Source organism: Limanda limanda, chromosome 13 (genome assembly GCF_963576545.1).
Source record: "Limanda limanda chromosome 13, fLimLim1.1, whole genome shotgun sequence".
NCBI lineage: Eukaryota > Metazoa > Chordata > Actinopteri > Pleuronectiformes > Pleuronectidae > Limanda > Limanda limanda.
The window spans coordinates 17,305,430-17,319,019 of record NC_083648.1 but is presented as its reverse complement, the minus strand read 5'-3'; the positions used below and the strand labels follow the sequence as shown (position 1 = coordinate 17,319,019).

Below are 13,590 nucleotides of genomic sequence, written 5' to 3'. Positions count from 1 at the left end.
TACACTGCTAGACCTTTGACCCACGATACAACCAGCCGGCAGGCGCTGATGGCGTCACGCAGACCTCAGACTCTTCGCTGGAAGGTCAAAGTGGCTTCACAGCGCTTACATCAGCCCGGCGCCAATCTTTAAATAACCTTTTCCCTCCGATCACAACAATGGCACATTACACCACTATATTGTAGAGTCACAAGCTAGACAACCTTTCACACAGTGCACAGTGAAACCTGAGCAGACTCTGGTTAGGAATGAGGGTTTGAATGTATTTCAATCATGCCATTCAATTATGTGTTCCTGTTTATTTATGTCCTTAAATGTCTGGAGTTACACAAATGAATTAGTTTGTTCTGTGAAGGCAAACTTGTTGACCTCATGTTAAACCTGGCTATATTGAATATGCTATAGTATGTCAAGTAATGTAAAGTATGGAGCTTTCAGTTTCATTCAACCTTCCATTTCTTGACCTGCTTGTCTTGTATTTCAGGAAAACGGTTTTCGAGTTTCTGGTTCAGCAGCACCTGGAGGAAAAAGCATGTGCTGGGAAAACTTCTGGATGATTTTCCAGAAACCATGTGGCAACAAGGGCACGTTAGAAATAAGTAAATGAATGAAAAATAGTTTTTATCTTTCTTTTTGCCACTGAGAAGATATCATGGCTCATTAGATTGATCATTAGGAAATATAATCACATGGTCTATCTCACATGAGAACCTGATCTGGGTTGTGCAACCCAAGGTCAGCCTTTGCCTCCTCTCTTCCCGTGATCATGACGCTGCACTTTCAGAGGGGATTGCCCGCCTCGATTACACCCGGTGACATCACTGACATTCCACTCTGCAGAGATCACCTGTGTGTGGGACAGAGTCGGAAGAGGGGAGGAGGGGGAGGGGTCTAACCGTCTTGCACAAGATTGCATCGCGTGCCAATGCCCTCGTTATAAAATCGTTTTCCAAGTTGTTCCAGTCATGTGCTTTGCTGTAAGCTACACCACAGACTCTGGTCCCGAGTGCAGAGGGCGTTAGCAGCTACTAGCATGGAAACACCTCATGTAACCTCACACACTGAATTGAACATACTAAACCTTTCTAATGTGAAATGTCTTTATACTGTAAGGTGTGGAATTTAGTTAATCAAAGTCCATATTCCCCATTTAACTATGCAGCATGTGTCCAATTGTCACCTGCCTTTTTTCCCCCCCAGGAAGTCAGCAGGTGAAAATGAACACTAAACTCTCCAGCAAATCACTGAGAATTGGTGAAAAGGGAACCTGTGTGGATGAATGAACCTGTTCCTGCTGACCGAGGCAGAAGCTCGTGTAGGGTGAGGATTATTGTTCTCTTCAGCTCAGAGATGGCAGCGAGGCCACAGAGGCCAACATGACCCCTGTGATCTGCACGTGACTTCTCTTTTACAACTGTTAAAGGTCAGAATACAGCTTGGCTCTGCTAAAATTTCCAGAATTGGACAAAAAGATGAAAACACATATAGGTCTGACTCCAAAAATACTTTTTATTGACAGCAATACATATGTGTGTATGTTTTGTATTCAGATTCTTGCAAATAGTTTATGTAAAAAAATGAAACATAAATACACTTAAATATCATTAGAAATAACTTAGAATTGTAACAAAAGAACTATTTTACTTTTGGCAGAAAACCAGCTGGCATAGGAAACACCAAATACACAGAGTGTCTTCACTGGATGTGTAGCCCTTCCCTTTTTAAATTATGACAATAGCAACATCAACATGAACAATTGAAATCAAATAAGTGAAATTGCAAAAAGGTCCAGTGTTTCAACAAGTGCTTTGTTTCTGCAGAGAGAGGCCGAGGCCTTGGTCCACTCAACAGCTCCATGTTCTAGTTTCTCCTCACTGCTCTGACTGGGAACAGAGGCTTTACCAAACAAACACATGGTATTCTCCTTCTGCACAGTGTCCAGCTTCACATTAAAAAGCTCACAGGCTTTTATTTTACTTTTTTTTAAATCTCGCCATCTCAAAGGCTGACAGACGGAACTTCAAACTGTCCTGTCCAAAGTGGGAGTCCATCCAGCGGCCCTCTTCTTCTTCTTTTAAATACATCCCATGTAGACAGCAGGGTCTTTTATTTCCTCCCCAACATTTTCTTTCCCAATCAGCAGTGCTTTGGAATTTGATCTCTGGGTGGCACGATGTCCAACAGGGTTCACACCATTTTCCCTGTGCTGGTGAAGTACATGTCCTTTCACAGGTTTGTGCGGCTGGGGGTTCATCGCTCAGGCAGGTTGATGATCGGTACCCACTGGTCCATGCAGCGGCTCTCTCTGCAGAAGCGGTTCACTTTGCTCAAAGCGGGGTCCTTCCACGACGTTGCGTGTGGGCTCTGAGAATAAGAATAAACAGAGGAGGAATTATTTAAATGCATTTGTATGGTTTCCCCTGCAGTGATTTCCAAATAATCTCTGTGTGCACAGACAAGGTATCTCCTCCTACAGAAAGTCCTCAGGAGACATATGAGGGAGGAGTCGTGCACATGTTTAGTAAATACACAGGAACAAGTACTGACTAGTCCACCCTTGAATTAAGAGTTTCACTCACATGCACAAACCTCCTCATTATGTGCAAAATCACAACATGTCCTGTAGCTACTCAAACACATTGCTTGATGAGAAAGACACTTACAGTGACCAGGACGCAGTGGAGATCCATGGGTTCCCCTCCGGTCTGTTTCCCAGCAGCTCCCCCTCCCAGGATCTCTGCCAGGCGCCGGGTGGTGTTGACTCGGAGGATGTTGATGTTGTTCTCGCAGCAAAAGGCCTGGATGAGGGTGAAGTGGATCTGCAGGGCCACGTCTTTCACGTCCTCGTCGTCCGTGGCCAGGATGCACAGAACCACATTGTCAGGGTCTCTGAGGAGGGAAGGAAGAATAGATACTTTAAGGATCTTGAAGGAAATGGATGCATCAAGTTGCTTCAAACTCACATACAGGGCAAGAAAGCAGTCAGTGAGTAGCAGTAATGAGTAGATACATTTACTTAAACCATAACCAAACATATTGTGCATAGGGGAAAGTGTCTTTTTCTGGGGGCTGTGCAAATAATCAACAATTGCAACTTATTAACTACAAGCCTACACTTAACTCCACATGTCGTGCATAAGTAAATACAAGTAATAAGAAGTACAATCACATATCCTGTCGTTACTCAGACAAACATGCACATAGTTACAAGTATTTATATTTTTCAGTAGCATCTGTCATGTTATTAATACACCATTGAAGTACTTACACGTTGAGAGCCTTGGCCGCCTCGTACACACCGACCGTGATGCAGCCCTGCGGCAGAGCCGAGCTGAGCACTTCTTCCAAAGCCTTCGCCACTGTGTCCATTCTGCAACACGGAGCAGGAGAGAGAGTTAACATCGGCAACAGCGAAAAATCACTTTCCAGGGTCCGTCTTCCAGGGACTCCTGTCACGTGCCGGACCCCCGGCTAATGAGCACCCGGCGCCGGCTCCGTCACTTCGACCACAGCTGCCAGATGTGTCCGAGCTTCAGCCCGGTGACACACAGCAACCGGACCTTCACCGTGTGGGGTTAGACTCGCGTTCACAGCTGTGTTAAAGTGGAAATGTTCGCCTTTCGAAGCTGCCATGTTGTGTTCGGACACTTTCTGTTCGCTGAGTGTTAGCTAACCCCGGGAGCTCCAGCAGGGAGTTAGCCCGTCCAACTTTAAGCTAACTCATCCCCCTTCGGCTGCGAGTTGGTTTTTACTCCAGAAAACACGTCGACGTCACCTCCATCGTGCACAAGTCCGTGTCACGTTCGCTGCACACGGACACACTTACACACACACACCACGACCACACGAAACACAAACCGTATATTTACCTTTCTTGAGAATAATCTCCGTTTAGCTCCTCAAATGTCATGTTGTACATAAACTCCGGCTCCGAGCTGTGTCCCTGGCTTCGTGTTCGCCTCGTGTTATCTCCTCCGCTTGACGCACTTCTTTATCTTTGACGCTGCGCTGCGACTGAGAGATAAATCTGGAAAGTTCACATTAAAACGGTCCGGGACAATGACACCCGGCGGCTCGTTGGCATGCGGGCTGCTGATTGGCCCTATGCTAATGAGCTCGGCGGAGCTCCGCGACGGGATTGGACAGCAACGCGGTAGTGGGCGTGCCCGCGCAGTCTCCAGGGGGGTGGATTACCGTAACTGCAGCTCGCTGCTGCCCTCTAACATCTGGATTCACGTGAAGCCCCAGCCTGACTGTGACACACACTTCATGTTCAACTTGACTTCACTTAACTTTTAATATCCCACAAACCCTGCACATGAATACACCCATCTAATGTGGCTGCAGCTGTTTCTTCTCTCTGCAGTGTAACAACACGCTGGAATCGAACATGCACGGTTTAAAGATGTCGCCCACAGTGAGTGGATGTGTAATAATAGAGTCTTTAATACGTAATGAATGAGGGACGTGACAGAACTCACCTTCACTGCAGGACAGGACGGACTCGGCTTCCTGGACAACTGCCTGGCAACGGGACGCTGCTCTGGGAAACGCTGGACCTTGATTGGTCCACTGCTGAGCGTGAGAAAACCGACCTCATGGGGCCAAAATGTCAAACTACAGGAAGGACACTGACGAACAGTCGGTGGTAACACACCTGAAACATTCTGACTGGGAACTAACGGTCGTTCATTTTACACCGAACACAGTCTCCTCTATTTTATTCCCTGTTGTTTCAATCAAGGTTTACCTCTGAATACAAAGAGTTACTCAATACAACACCCCTTTGTGTTATTAATGTGCACTTCAGTATCAAAAGTAACAGCACTTGTTGAGCAGAATGGCCTCTTTCTTTTGTTATACATATGATAATGGAATATTATCATTAAAGCTGGGCAATTAAACAATAATAATGAATGATATGTTGAGGAGCTATAACACATAATTGATTTATAAAATGTTTTGCTGTTTGTCAAGTGTCTGTCATTCTCTGCTCATAACGAAGAGTTTAAAACCACAACCTCCCCTCAGGAGCAAAACTCTGTCTTTAAACTTAAAATAAATAATAACGTGACATTTATTGGGATAATCATCGATATGGAAGGATATGAGAATTTTTATCTTGATGTTATTTTTGGCCAAATCGCCCAGCCCTAATCATTACTCCTCAACCCATAAGCAGTATTTTAATATGACACATTAAGGTGGAGTTATATTAGCTACTTTATGATTCTTGTTTCATACAATCTGATCCAATGTAAAATACTAATCTGCAAAGTAACTGTTGCACATATTGAGTCCCTATTAAATGAAGTGGAGTGGAGATATAAAGAAGCATGAAATTGGGGAAAACTGCAGCATAGACGTACCACATATTGAACCTTAGTATAGTACTGGAGTACATGTACTCAGTTACACTCCTCCACTGGTGCAGAGGGGGCGGGCAGTCACATGGGGGCCATGAGGGCCTGTGCTAGTTTCGATCCAATGCCGGGGAATTCAAGTGTCTCGGCCGCAGAAGGCAAGTGACAAAGTTTTAAATAACTTTAACATAGAATTAACTCTTTCACCAATGTGTGTATAAACATGAATAATCTTAAAGATGACACATGCATTGAGACAGTAATAGTGAAAAATAAAGTGAGGAGATAATGAGGTTCCAATGTTAAATTGACACAAAATCCTACATTTTAGGGAATGTAGCTAGAGGGAGGGTACAGTGTCTGGTGTGTAGGTATTTGAGTGTATTTACTTTGTGTCTGTATCCAGATGACTAGTCTAACATCGACTGCAGACCTGTTGCACTATTATCGGCTTAACTGGTCTTATGGGATTTTGCTCTACGACGCTGCACATTAATAAAGTAGGTAGAACTCAGTTTCCCCACACTGGTGAACAAATCTAGTTGTGCAGGAGCAATGTATTTCACACAACTTGCTTTTTCAAGGAAACCTTTCAAGCTGTCAATGACGTTGCCTACATGTTGCATGAATGTACTTCCTAAGTATGTGAAACAGCACTTCTCACTGTTGGGTAATATTTTTGTTTCCTGGTCACTGTCAGAGTACATTTTTACTGGATTCTTTATATGCATGACACTTGAAAGCTACACCTAGATGATGAACAACAGAAAAGCTTGCTGTTATCAATTACAAATTATATTGTTATTTAATCATCTGATTCCTTTTGTTGTTTGTTGATAATTAATTGGTTTGTATAATGCTTAAGTTTAAAAGTAAAAGCATACAACTGGCTTAAATGATGAATCAGTTTCAGAGAGGTAAAGTAATATCACTCTTTTACAGACAGCAGACACAGTTAGTTATAAGGAATGTTGTGCTGCCCCCTGGTGGGTGCAGTCAGGATCAATATTAGATTCAGTCGGAGCAGAATACACAACAGGTCCTTGGCCCCCAACATAAAACATTAATAGAACATTACTGTTATTTATGAAAGTTGAAATTATAAATATAAGAAATTTGATAAGTGTAGCTTGTGCTCAGCAGTCCATTAATATCATAGATTGATTTTACAGCATCTAACCATTCTCACCAGAGTCTTTTCCGATTAAAGAGGTGTAAAAAGCAGCTGTACACTGGCCAGCACCAAACAGCAGCCAGACAACTAGCTGGTGAACATATGGTTGAATTAGTTAGCAGCCACAGAGCCACATATTTCACTCAGGAATTGATGGAGGCCAAAACAGAGATAACGAATAAGTGAAAGCCACTGTTATAACATCAGGCACGTGCACAGACATTTTGGGGGCCAGGTGCTCAAACCAAAAATAAGGGCATCCATCGGCGAAATTATTTATGAAATTAAAAATAATAATAATAAATAAATAATTAAAGACACAGTAGGATATTTTCAACATATATATTTATTTTTTTAACAAACTAACTCAAATTATCAAATTGAATAAATAAATGGCAACAGGCAAAAACAAGGCCATATTGTAAAACCAAATAATATGTTAAATAATCAAAAAATATTCTAACTTAAAACTTATCAAAACTCTGCTCTGAATAAATTAAAGGATCTTCACAGAAGCATCCTCTTTGGTGCCATCTCTTGGAAGATTTGTATTACGTCACTGTGATTTATTTCAATGTCTTGTTCAATGGCAAGCAGGAGAAGGTCGGAGAGTCTTTCTTCCCCGCAGAGACTCCTGAGCCTGTTCTTAATTATCTTCAGTTTTGAAAACGATCTTTCCACTGAAGCTGTTGTCACTGGCAGTGTTGCATAGATCCTTACCATCTTCACAAATGTTGGAAAGATGAGCTGGTCAGTGTTCTCCTCCACAATGGCAAGGATTTCTTGCAGATTATTCGAGGGAAAGCTGGAGTGGAACACCTTTAGCTCTGTCTTCAGCTAGTCCTCATTTTCCTCGTAGAAGTCGCAAAGAACGTGGACAGCTTCCTCTGCCTCTGGGTTTGGGGTGCTTGTCCAGCTGGCACACACTGTTAGAGAGTGGAAGGACCATATGATTGTGCCAGTTGGACTTCCAGTGGTGCTCCCCTGGAATCTCCTGTTGAGCCCCGCAGTCAAGGTATCAATGAATGTGTAGTACACATTTGACCTGTAGTATGTCTCAGCAGAGTCAATCTCATCAGTCACTTGCGATGCAGTTGTGCTGTGTTGGAAACGCACTGGCACTTTTCGTTTCCTCTCCTGACCAGGCACAACAGTAGGTATAGGAATGTTGAGAGCCTCTGCCTTCTCTGATGCACCTTGAAATATCTCTGCAAACTTCTCCTCAGACTTCAATGCTTGTATTGTGTGAATTACACCATCAATTAGCTTGTAGGCTGTGGAGTGGTCCAGGCTTTCTTCTTGCAGGGCGTTTGATGCAAGAGCAGTGACTTCAAATGCTGGGGTGGTGATTTCCATGCAGAGGATGAATGCGAAGTTAATCGCATTTTTGTACATTTTTGCATCCCCTAGGGCCAGGTCAGGTGGATTTCTTTCACAGATCTCATTGAGGAGCATCATTATAGAATCCAGATTTCTCTGAAGGGCCTTCAGTGCTTGTTCCCTGCAAGCCCAACGGGTATCTGACAGCCTCTTGAGCACCAAAATGTGTCCCTTTGGATGCAGTGACTGCTGCAATCTAACTAAAGCAGCATGGCGCTTTGAGGAGCCACTGCAAAAGGCATACAGCTGGGAAACATCGGTGGTCTCATCCAAGAGAATAGAGTACATTTCAGCTTCTTGAATTTCTCTTTTGATCTCCCTCCTGATGTTTGTACCCAGTGATGTGATCAGGTAATTTTGGCTTCTGTTTGACAGCAGTGACACCTGGGGCCTTTTCTTGGTGACTTTCACTCTTCCAATATTTTCTGTATGCATCTTCAGAACTCGGGAATAGATTCACGAGTTCCTGAAAGTTACCATGGTTGTTACTTGAGTTACTTTCATTATCACCTCGGAATGCTAGACCCTGCCTTGCGAGATACACTGTGAGATCTATTATTAGAGGGGGGGGGGGGGGGGGGCTTGTGAGCGTCGCGGAGCATGTCGGGGAGAATTTTTTAGGTTCAGGGTTATGGCTAGGAAAGTCGTAGAGACTTGCAAGTAGGCTCTATAACCCCACTAATACGGCCACTCCCGATCTATTGGTCCCATCCCTGAGCTTCTACGACCTTCAGAAAAGAAAATCCCAATTTTTGCAACCACGTAAAGGGGGGGTATTGCGTCGGGTTTCAGGATAGAGTTAGGGTCAGGGTTATGGCTAGGAAAGTCGTAGAGACTTGCGAGTAGGCTCTACCCCCACTAATTCGGGCACTCACAATCTATTGGTCCCATCCCCGAGCTTCTGCGACCTTCGGAAGGGCAAAAAACCCAATTTGTGCAATTATGGTAAGGGGGGGGTATTACTTCGGGTTTCAGGCTAGAGTTAGGGTCAGGGTTATGGGTAGGAAGGTCGTAGAGACTTGCGAGTAGGCTCCACCCCCACTAATGCGGGAACTCCCGATCTATTGGTCCCATCCCCGAGCTTCTGCGACCTTCGGAAGGGCAAAAAAAACAATTTGTGCAATTATGGTAAGGGGGGGGGGTATTACTTCGGGTTTCAGGATAGAGTTAGGGTCAGGGTTATGGGTAGGAAGGTCGTAGAGACTTGCGAGTAGGCTCCACCCCCACTAATGTGGGAACTCCCGATCTATTGGTCCCATCCCCGAGCTTCTGCGACCTTTGGAAGGGAAAAACCCAATTTGTGCAATTATGGTGAGGGGGGCAGTGTTAATTTTGGCAGCTATTTTTGATTTAGTCTCAGTCTTAGTCTTTTGACGAAAATGCATATTAGTTTTAGTCTAGTTTTAGTCATTTTTATCCTTCTTAGTTTTAGTCTAGTTTTAGTCGACGAAAACAAATTACATTTTAGTCTAGTTTTAGTCGACGAAAACAAATTACATTTTAGTCTAGTTTTAGTCACATTTTATAGCCACATTAAACTCCTTATCTTCCCTTCTCAGGTCCAGGGACCCCTTGTGTTATGTCTACAACTGCGTACTAGTCTAGCTTGCAGTACTTAGGTTGTCCATTAGATGTCCCTCCTATAGGTCTATAGCAGGGGTCGGCAACCTTTACTATCAAAAGAGCCATTTTGCCCCCTCTTCCCCCAAATAAAATTTGTCTGGAGCCGCAAAACATATTTGATAACAAAGCTGATAAAATTTTATATAAAGTTATACTATACTAATCTGTAGATTATTGCATTTATGAAATTATAGAACAACAATAAAGAAAACTGTTGACATTTTATTTATTTTTACCTGTTACAACAAAGGGAAACACCAAATGCTTATGAAGAGGAGAAGAAAATACACAGGCAAGTGTAGGCCTACTTTGAAATAAATTAAACGCAGAACTATGTAGGGTTATTTGAGTCATCCCCATATTTGTGGGAAATGTATGAAATAAGAAGTACCCTATTTTGAAATAAATAAAAACATATAGCTGCAGCCTATATATTATAGTTGGCGTTGGCGAAATGTGAAAACAAAAAGTGAAAGCAGATCAGACCGGAGGAGGAAACTGAAGCTCGGTAGAAACCAGCTGCAGCCTCTGCTCTGATCCAGAAGCTGCGGCGATGATCTCAGAGCAGCTGAGACCAGAGGAACTCTGTGTTTTCACTGTTTCCATAGTTAAGAAGCAGTCACTGAGCAGCTGCTTCACATGAACGAGCTCTGATCTCACTGTCTCTCTGAGCGAGTGCGCGGGGGCGGAGCCTCGGGACCGGTGCGCTGTCTGGCAGCACAGACACACACACGCACACACACACAGACACACACTCTCGCCGCTCCGGGTACTTCATGACGGCCTGATACGATTATGTTTTAAAAATTGTTGTGACTTAGTCAACCGCCAACATTTTCGTTTCGTCTCGTCTCGTTAACGAAAATTAAAATAGATTTCGTCATAGTTTTTATTTTCAAAGATCCATTTCGTTACGTCTTCGTCTCGTCTTAGTCATGGGAAAAGGGGCGTTAACGAATATTTTTCGTTATCGTTATCGTCAACGAAATTAACACTGGAGGGGGGGTATTACTTCGGGTTTCAGGCTAGAGTTAGGGTCAGGGTTATGGCTAGGAAAGTCGTAGAGACTTGCGAGTAGGCTCCACCCCCACTAGTGCGGGCACTCCCGATCTATTGGTCCAATCCCCGAGCTTCTGCGACATTCGGAAGGGAAAAACCCAATTTGTGCAATTATGGTAAGGGGGGGTATTACTTCGGGTTTCAGGCTAGAGTTAGGGTCAGGGTTATGGATAGGAAAGTCGTAGAGACTTGCGTGTAGGCTCTACCCCCACTAATGTTGGTACTCTCGATCTATTGGTCCCATCCCTGAGCTTCTGCGACCATCGTAAGGGAAAAACCCAATTTGTGCAAAAATTATTGCACAAATTGGGTTTTTCCCAATTCCCAATGCCCCCTGAAAGGGGTGAAGGGGTTTGTTTGTCCTTGATGGCAAGGATAAACACGTCACTTCCTGCGTCTGTCATGCACCGGTAGGTGGTGCTATCCATAGTGCTATCGCTATCACTATACTAGACTAATAGATCTGTTAAGGTCAAAAGCACTCGTTTCTCTCTTCAGATCGTAAAGCTTTCATCTTTGCATCTAAGACATCAAAGAATTCTAACATCACTGACACTGTGACATTAAATGGGAAATATTATGAAAATTCCTCCTTTGTAGTGCTTCTACACGTTAATTTGGGTATCTGGCATGTCTACCCTATCTGTCTACTATCCCAAAAACTCTAGAAAAAAACAACTCCCGCGATTTGACAGTGCTGTATACATACATCTACTGATGCCTAATCTGGACACATCTTCAGTGATGTTCCTGGAATCATTGGACGTTTCGGGTCTTTCAACATCATACGCCCTCCTCCAGGTGACCCAGCCGGGGCTGATCAGACCCCAGCTTGTGTCCAGATGACTAGCTAGCTACCATGACTCCATGGCTCCCCTCTTTTGAGCCACAGCCATCTTGAGGCTCTCTCTGCCGCATCGGTGGTACTGCGGATGGCTCTCCTCTTTCTCTCACCCTCGATGCCTAAACTACTGAAGGCTCTGGCCAAGGAACGGGCTGCAAATCCTCTGCATCCAACCTCCACAGGGAAACACCTTGCTCTCCAGCCAGCCTGCTGGCAGTCACTGACCAGTCCTGCGTACTTGGAGAGCTTCCTCTCAAAGGCTTCTTCCAAGCGATCTTCCCACGGGACTGTCAGCTCCAGCAGCACTGCTTGCTTGGTGGATTCAGACACAAGGACAATGTCTGGTCGCAGGGTGGTGACTGCAATATGGCTGGGGAACTTCAGCTGATGTTCAAGGTCCACCAACAACTGCCAGTCTCTTGCAGACGTCAGGATGCCTGCAGATGATGTTCTTCTGGCAGGAGTTGGCTTGTCCCCAGCTCTGACAAAGGCGATGGTTATCTTGGAGGGTCGGAATTGCTTTGCCCACGCCAGTCCTGCGCTGATGGCTTCAGCAATGGTCTTGAGGACTTGGTCATGCCTCCACCTGTACCGACCATCTCCAAGTGCCCTTGTACAGCAACTGAGGATGTGTTCCAGGGTTCCTCGCTTGGAACACAGTGGGCATGCTGGTGTCTCTGCTATGCCCCATATGTGCAGATTTGACGGGCTTGGAAGCACGTCATACACTGCCTGGATGAGGAATTTGATGCGGTGAGGCTCGGCTTTCCAAAGCTCAGCCCAGGTCACTTTCCTTTCAACCGCATTCTCCCACCTCGTCCAAGCTCCCTGTTGCTTCATTCCCACTGCCTTGCAGGTTCTCGTCTCCTCCACTGCTGCTCTCACCTCCTCCTGAACAAGTCGTCGCCTTTCCTTCCCCCTGGTGTTCATTTGGGGAGTTGGAAAGGATCCTAGCCCTGCTCGACTTCGTGTGACCACTCCCACCAGGCTCCTGTGACGCAGCCTTGCATCTGCCTCTTGAACCGCATCCTCTGCCCTCCATTTCCTGCCAGTCCTCACTTGGATCCCTGCTTTAGCCACCTTCGGATCACTTGAGTCCCTGTACTGAACCACTTCTCTGGCTCTAGTTACCTTGAATTCCTCCTCCAAGGATTTGAAAGGCAGTCGCAGTTTGTTGGTGTTCCCGTAGAGTGCAATGCTGCTCAGGCTCCTTGGTAATCCAAGCCATCTCCGGAGGTGTTTGCTGACTTTCCTCTCCAAGGTCTCAACTGTTGAGATAGGGACCGCATAGACAAGGAGGGGCCACAGGATCCTGGGAAGAATGCCATGTTGGTAGACCCAGGCTTTAAACTTCCCAGGTAGGCCTGACTTGTCCACGGATTTCAGCCAGCCATCCAGCTCAGTGCAGGTTGACTGGATAGATGTTGTGTCTCTCAGAGAGCAGTCAAAAACCTTGCCCAAGCTCTTGACTGGCTTCTCTGTGATAGTTGGAATGGCTGTGCCTGTGATGTTAAACCGGAACTTGTCCTCCACCTTCCCTTTCCTCAGCACCATTGATCTGGATTTGGCGGGTTTGAAACGCATCCGGGCCCACTCCACCAGCTTTTCAAGTCCCCTCAGAATCCACCGGCAGCCTGGGACCGATTCCGTCATGACTGTGAGGTCATCCATGAATGCCCTGATGGGTGGTTGCCGTTGTCCGGAATTCGTGCGGGGCCCTCTGCACTCTGGCTCAGCAGACTTAGTGAGCATGTTCATGGCTAGGGAGAACAATGTCACAGAGATAGTACACCCTGTGATGATACCGATCTCCACCTTGTGCCAACTGGATGTTATTGCTCCTGAAGAGACCCTCATCCTGAAATTGCTGTAATAATCAGCGATGAGGTCTCTACACCTGCTGGGTACATGATGTTTGTTTGACAGAAAGTCTACTGCGCGCATATACTGACATTTATGGTAAACGCATCCAAATATCTGTTTCCTGCTGCTGAGAGGAGCAACATGTCAGCCGTGCAGCTGCAGCGGGAGTCGGTACATGAGCGGATCAGCGCTGCCGCTGAAGACTTCCTGCTGCAGGTGGAAGAAGGAGGAGGAAAGGCTCGAGTCCCGGCGCTGAGAGCGATGCTGACCGAGCGGCTCACAAC

At 45.3% G+C, this 13,590-nt stretch overlaps 2 protein-coding genes across 2 annotated transcripts; both read right to left on the bottom strand.

The window, feature by feature from the left end:
- Positions 1 to 1,488: 1,488 nt before the first annotated feature.
- Positions 1,489 to 4,015, bottom strand: gadd45aa (growth arrest and DNA-damage-inducible, alpha, a). Its single transcript, XM_061083903.1, has 4 exons — positions 3,870 to 4,015; positions 3,269 to 3,370; positions 2,664 to 2,889; positions 1,489 to 2,364 (listed from the first exon to the last, which is right to left on the bottom strand). Exons 1-4 carry the CDS (start codon positions 3,917 to 3,919, stop codon positions 2,251 to 2,253), a joined length of 492 nt encoding a protein of 163 aa, XP_060939886.1. The 5' UTR covers positions 3,920 to 4,015; the 3' UTR covers positions 1,489 to 2,250.
- Positions 4,016 to 11,324: 7,309 nt separating this feature from the next.
- On the bottom strand, positions 11,325 to 13,387 carry LOC133017524 (uncharacterized). Its single transcript, XM_061083631.1, has one exon. The coding sequence runs from the start codon at positions 13,385 to 13,387 to the stop codon at positions 11,450 to 11,452; it is 1,938 nt and encodes a 645-aa protein (XP_060939614.1). The 3' UTR covers positions 11,325 to 11,449.
- Between the last annotated feature and the right edge of the window lie 203 nt (positions 13,388 to 13,590).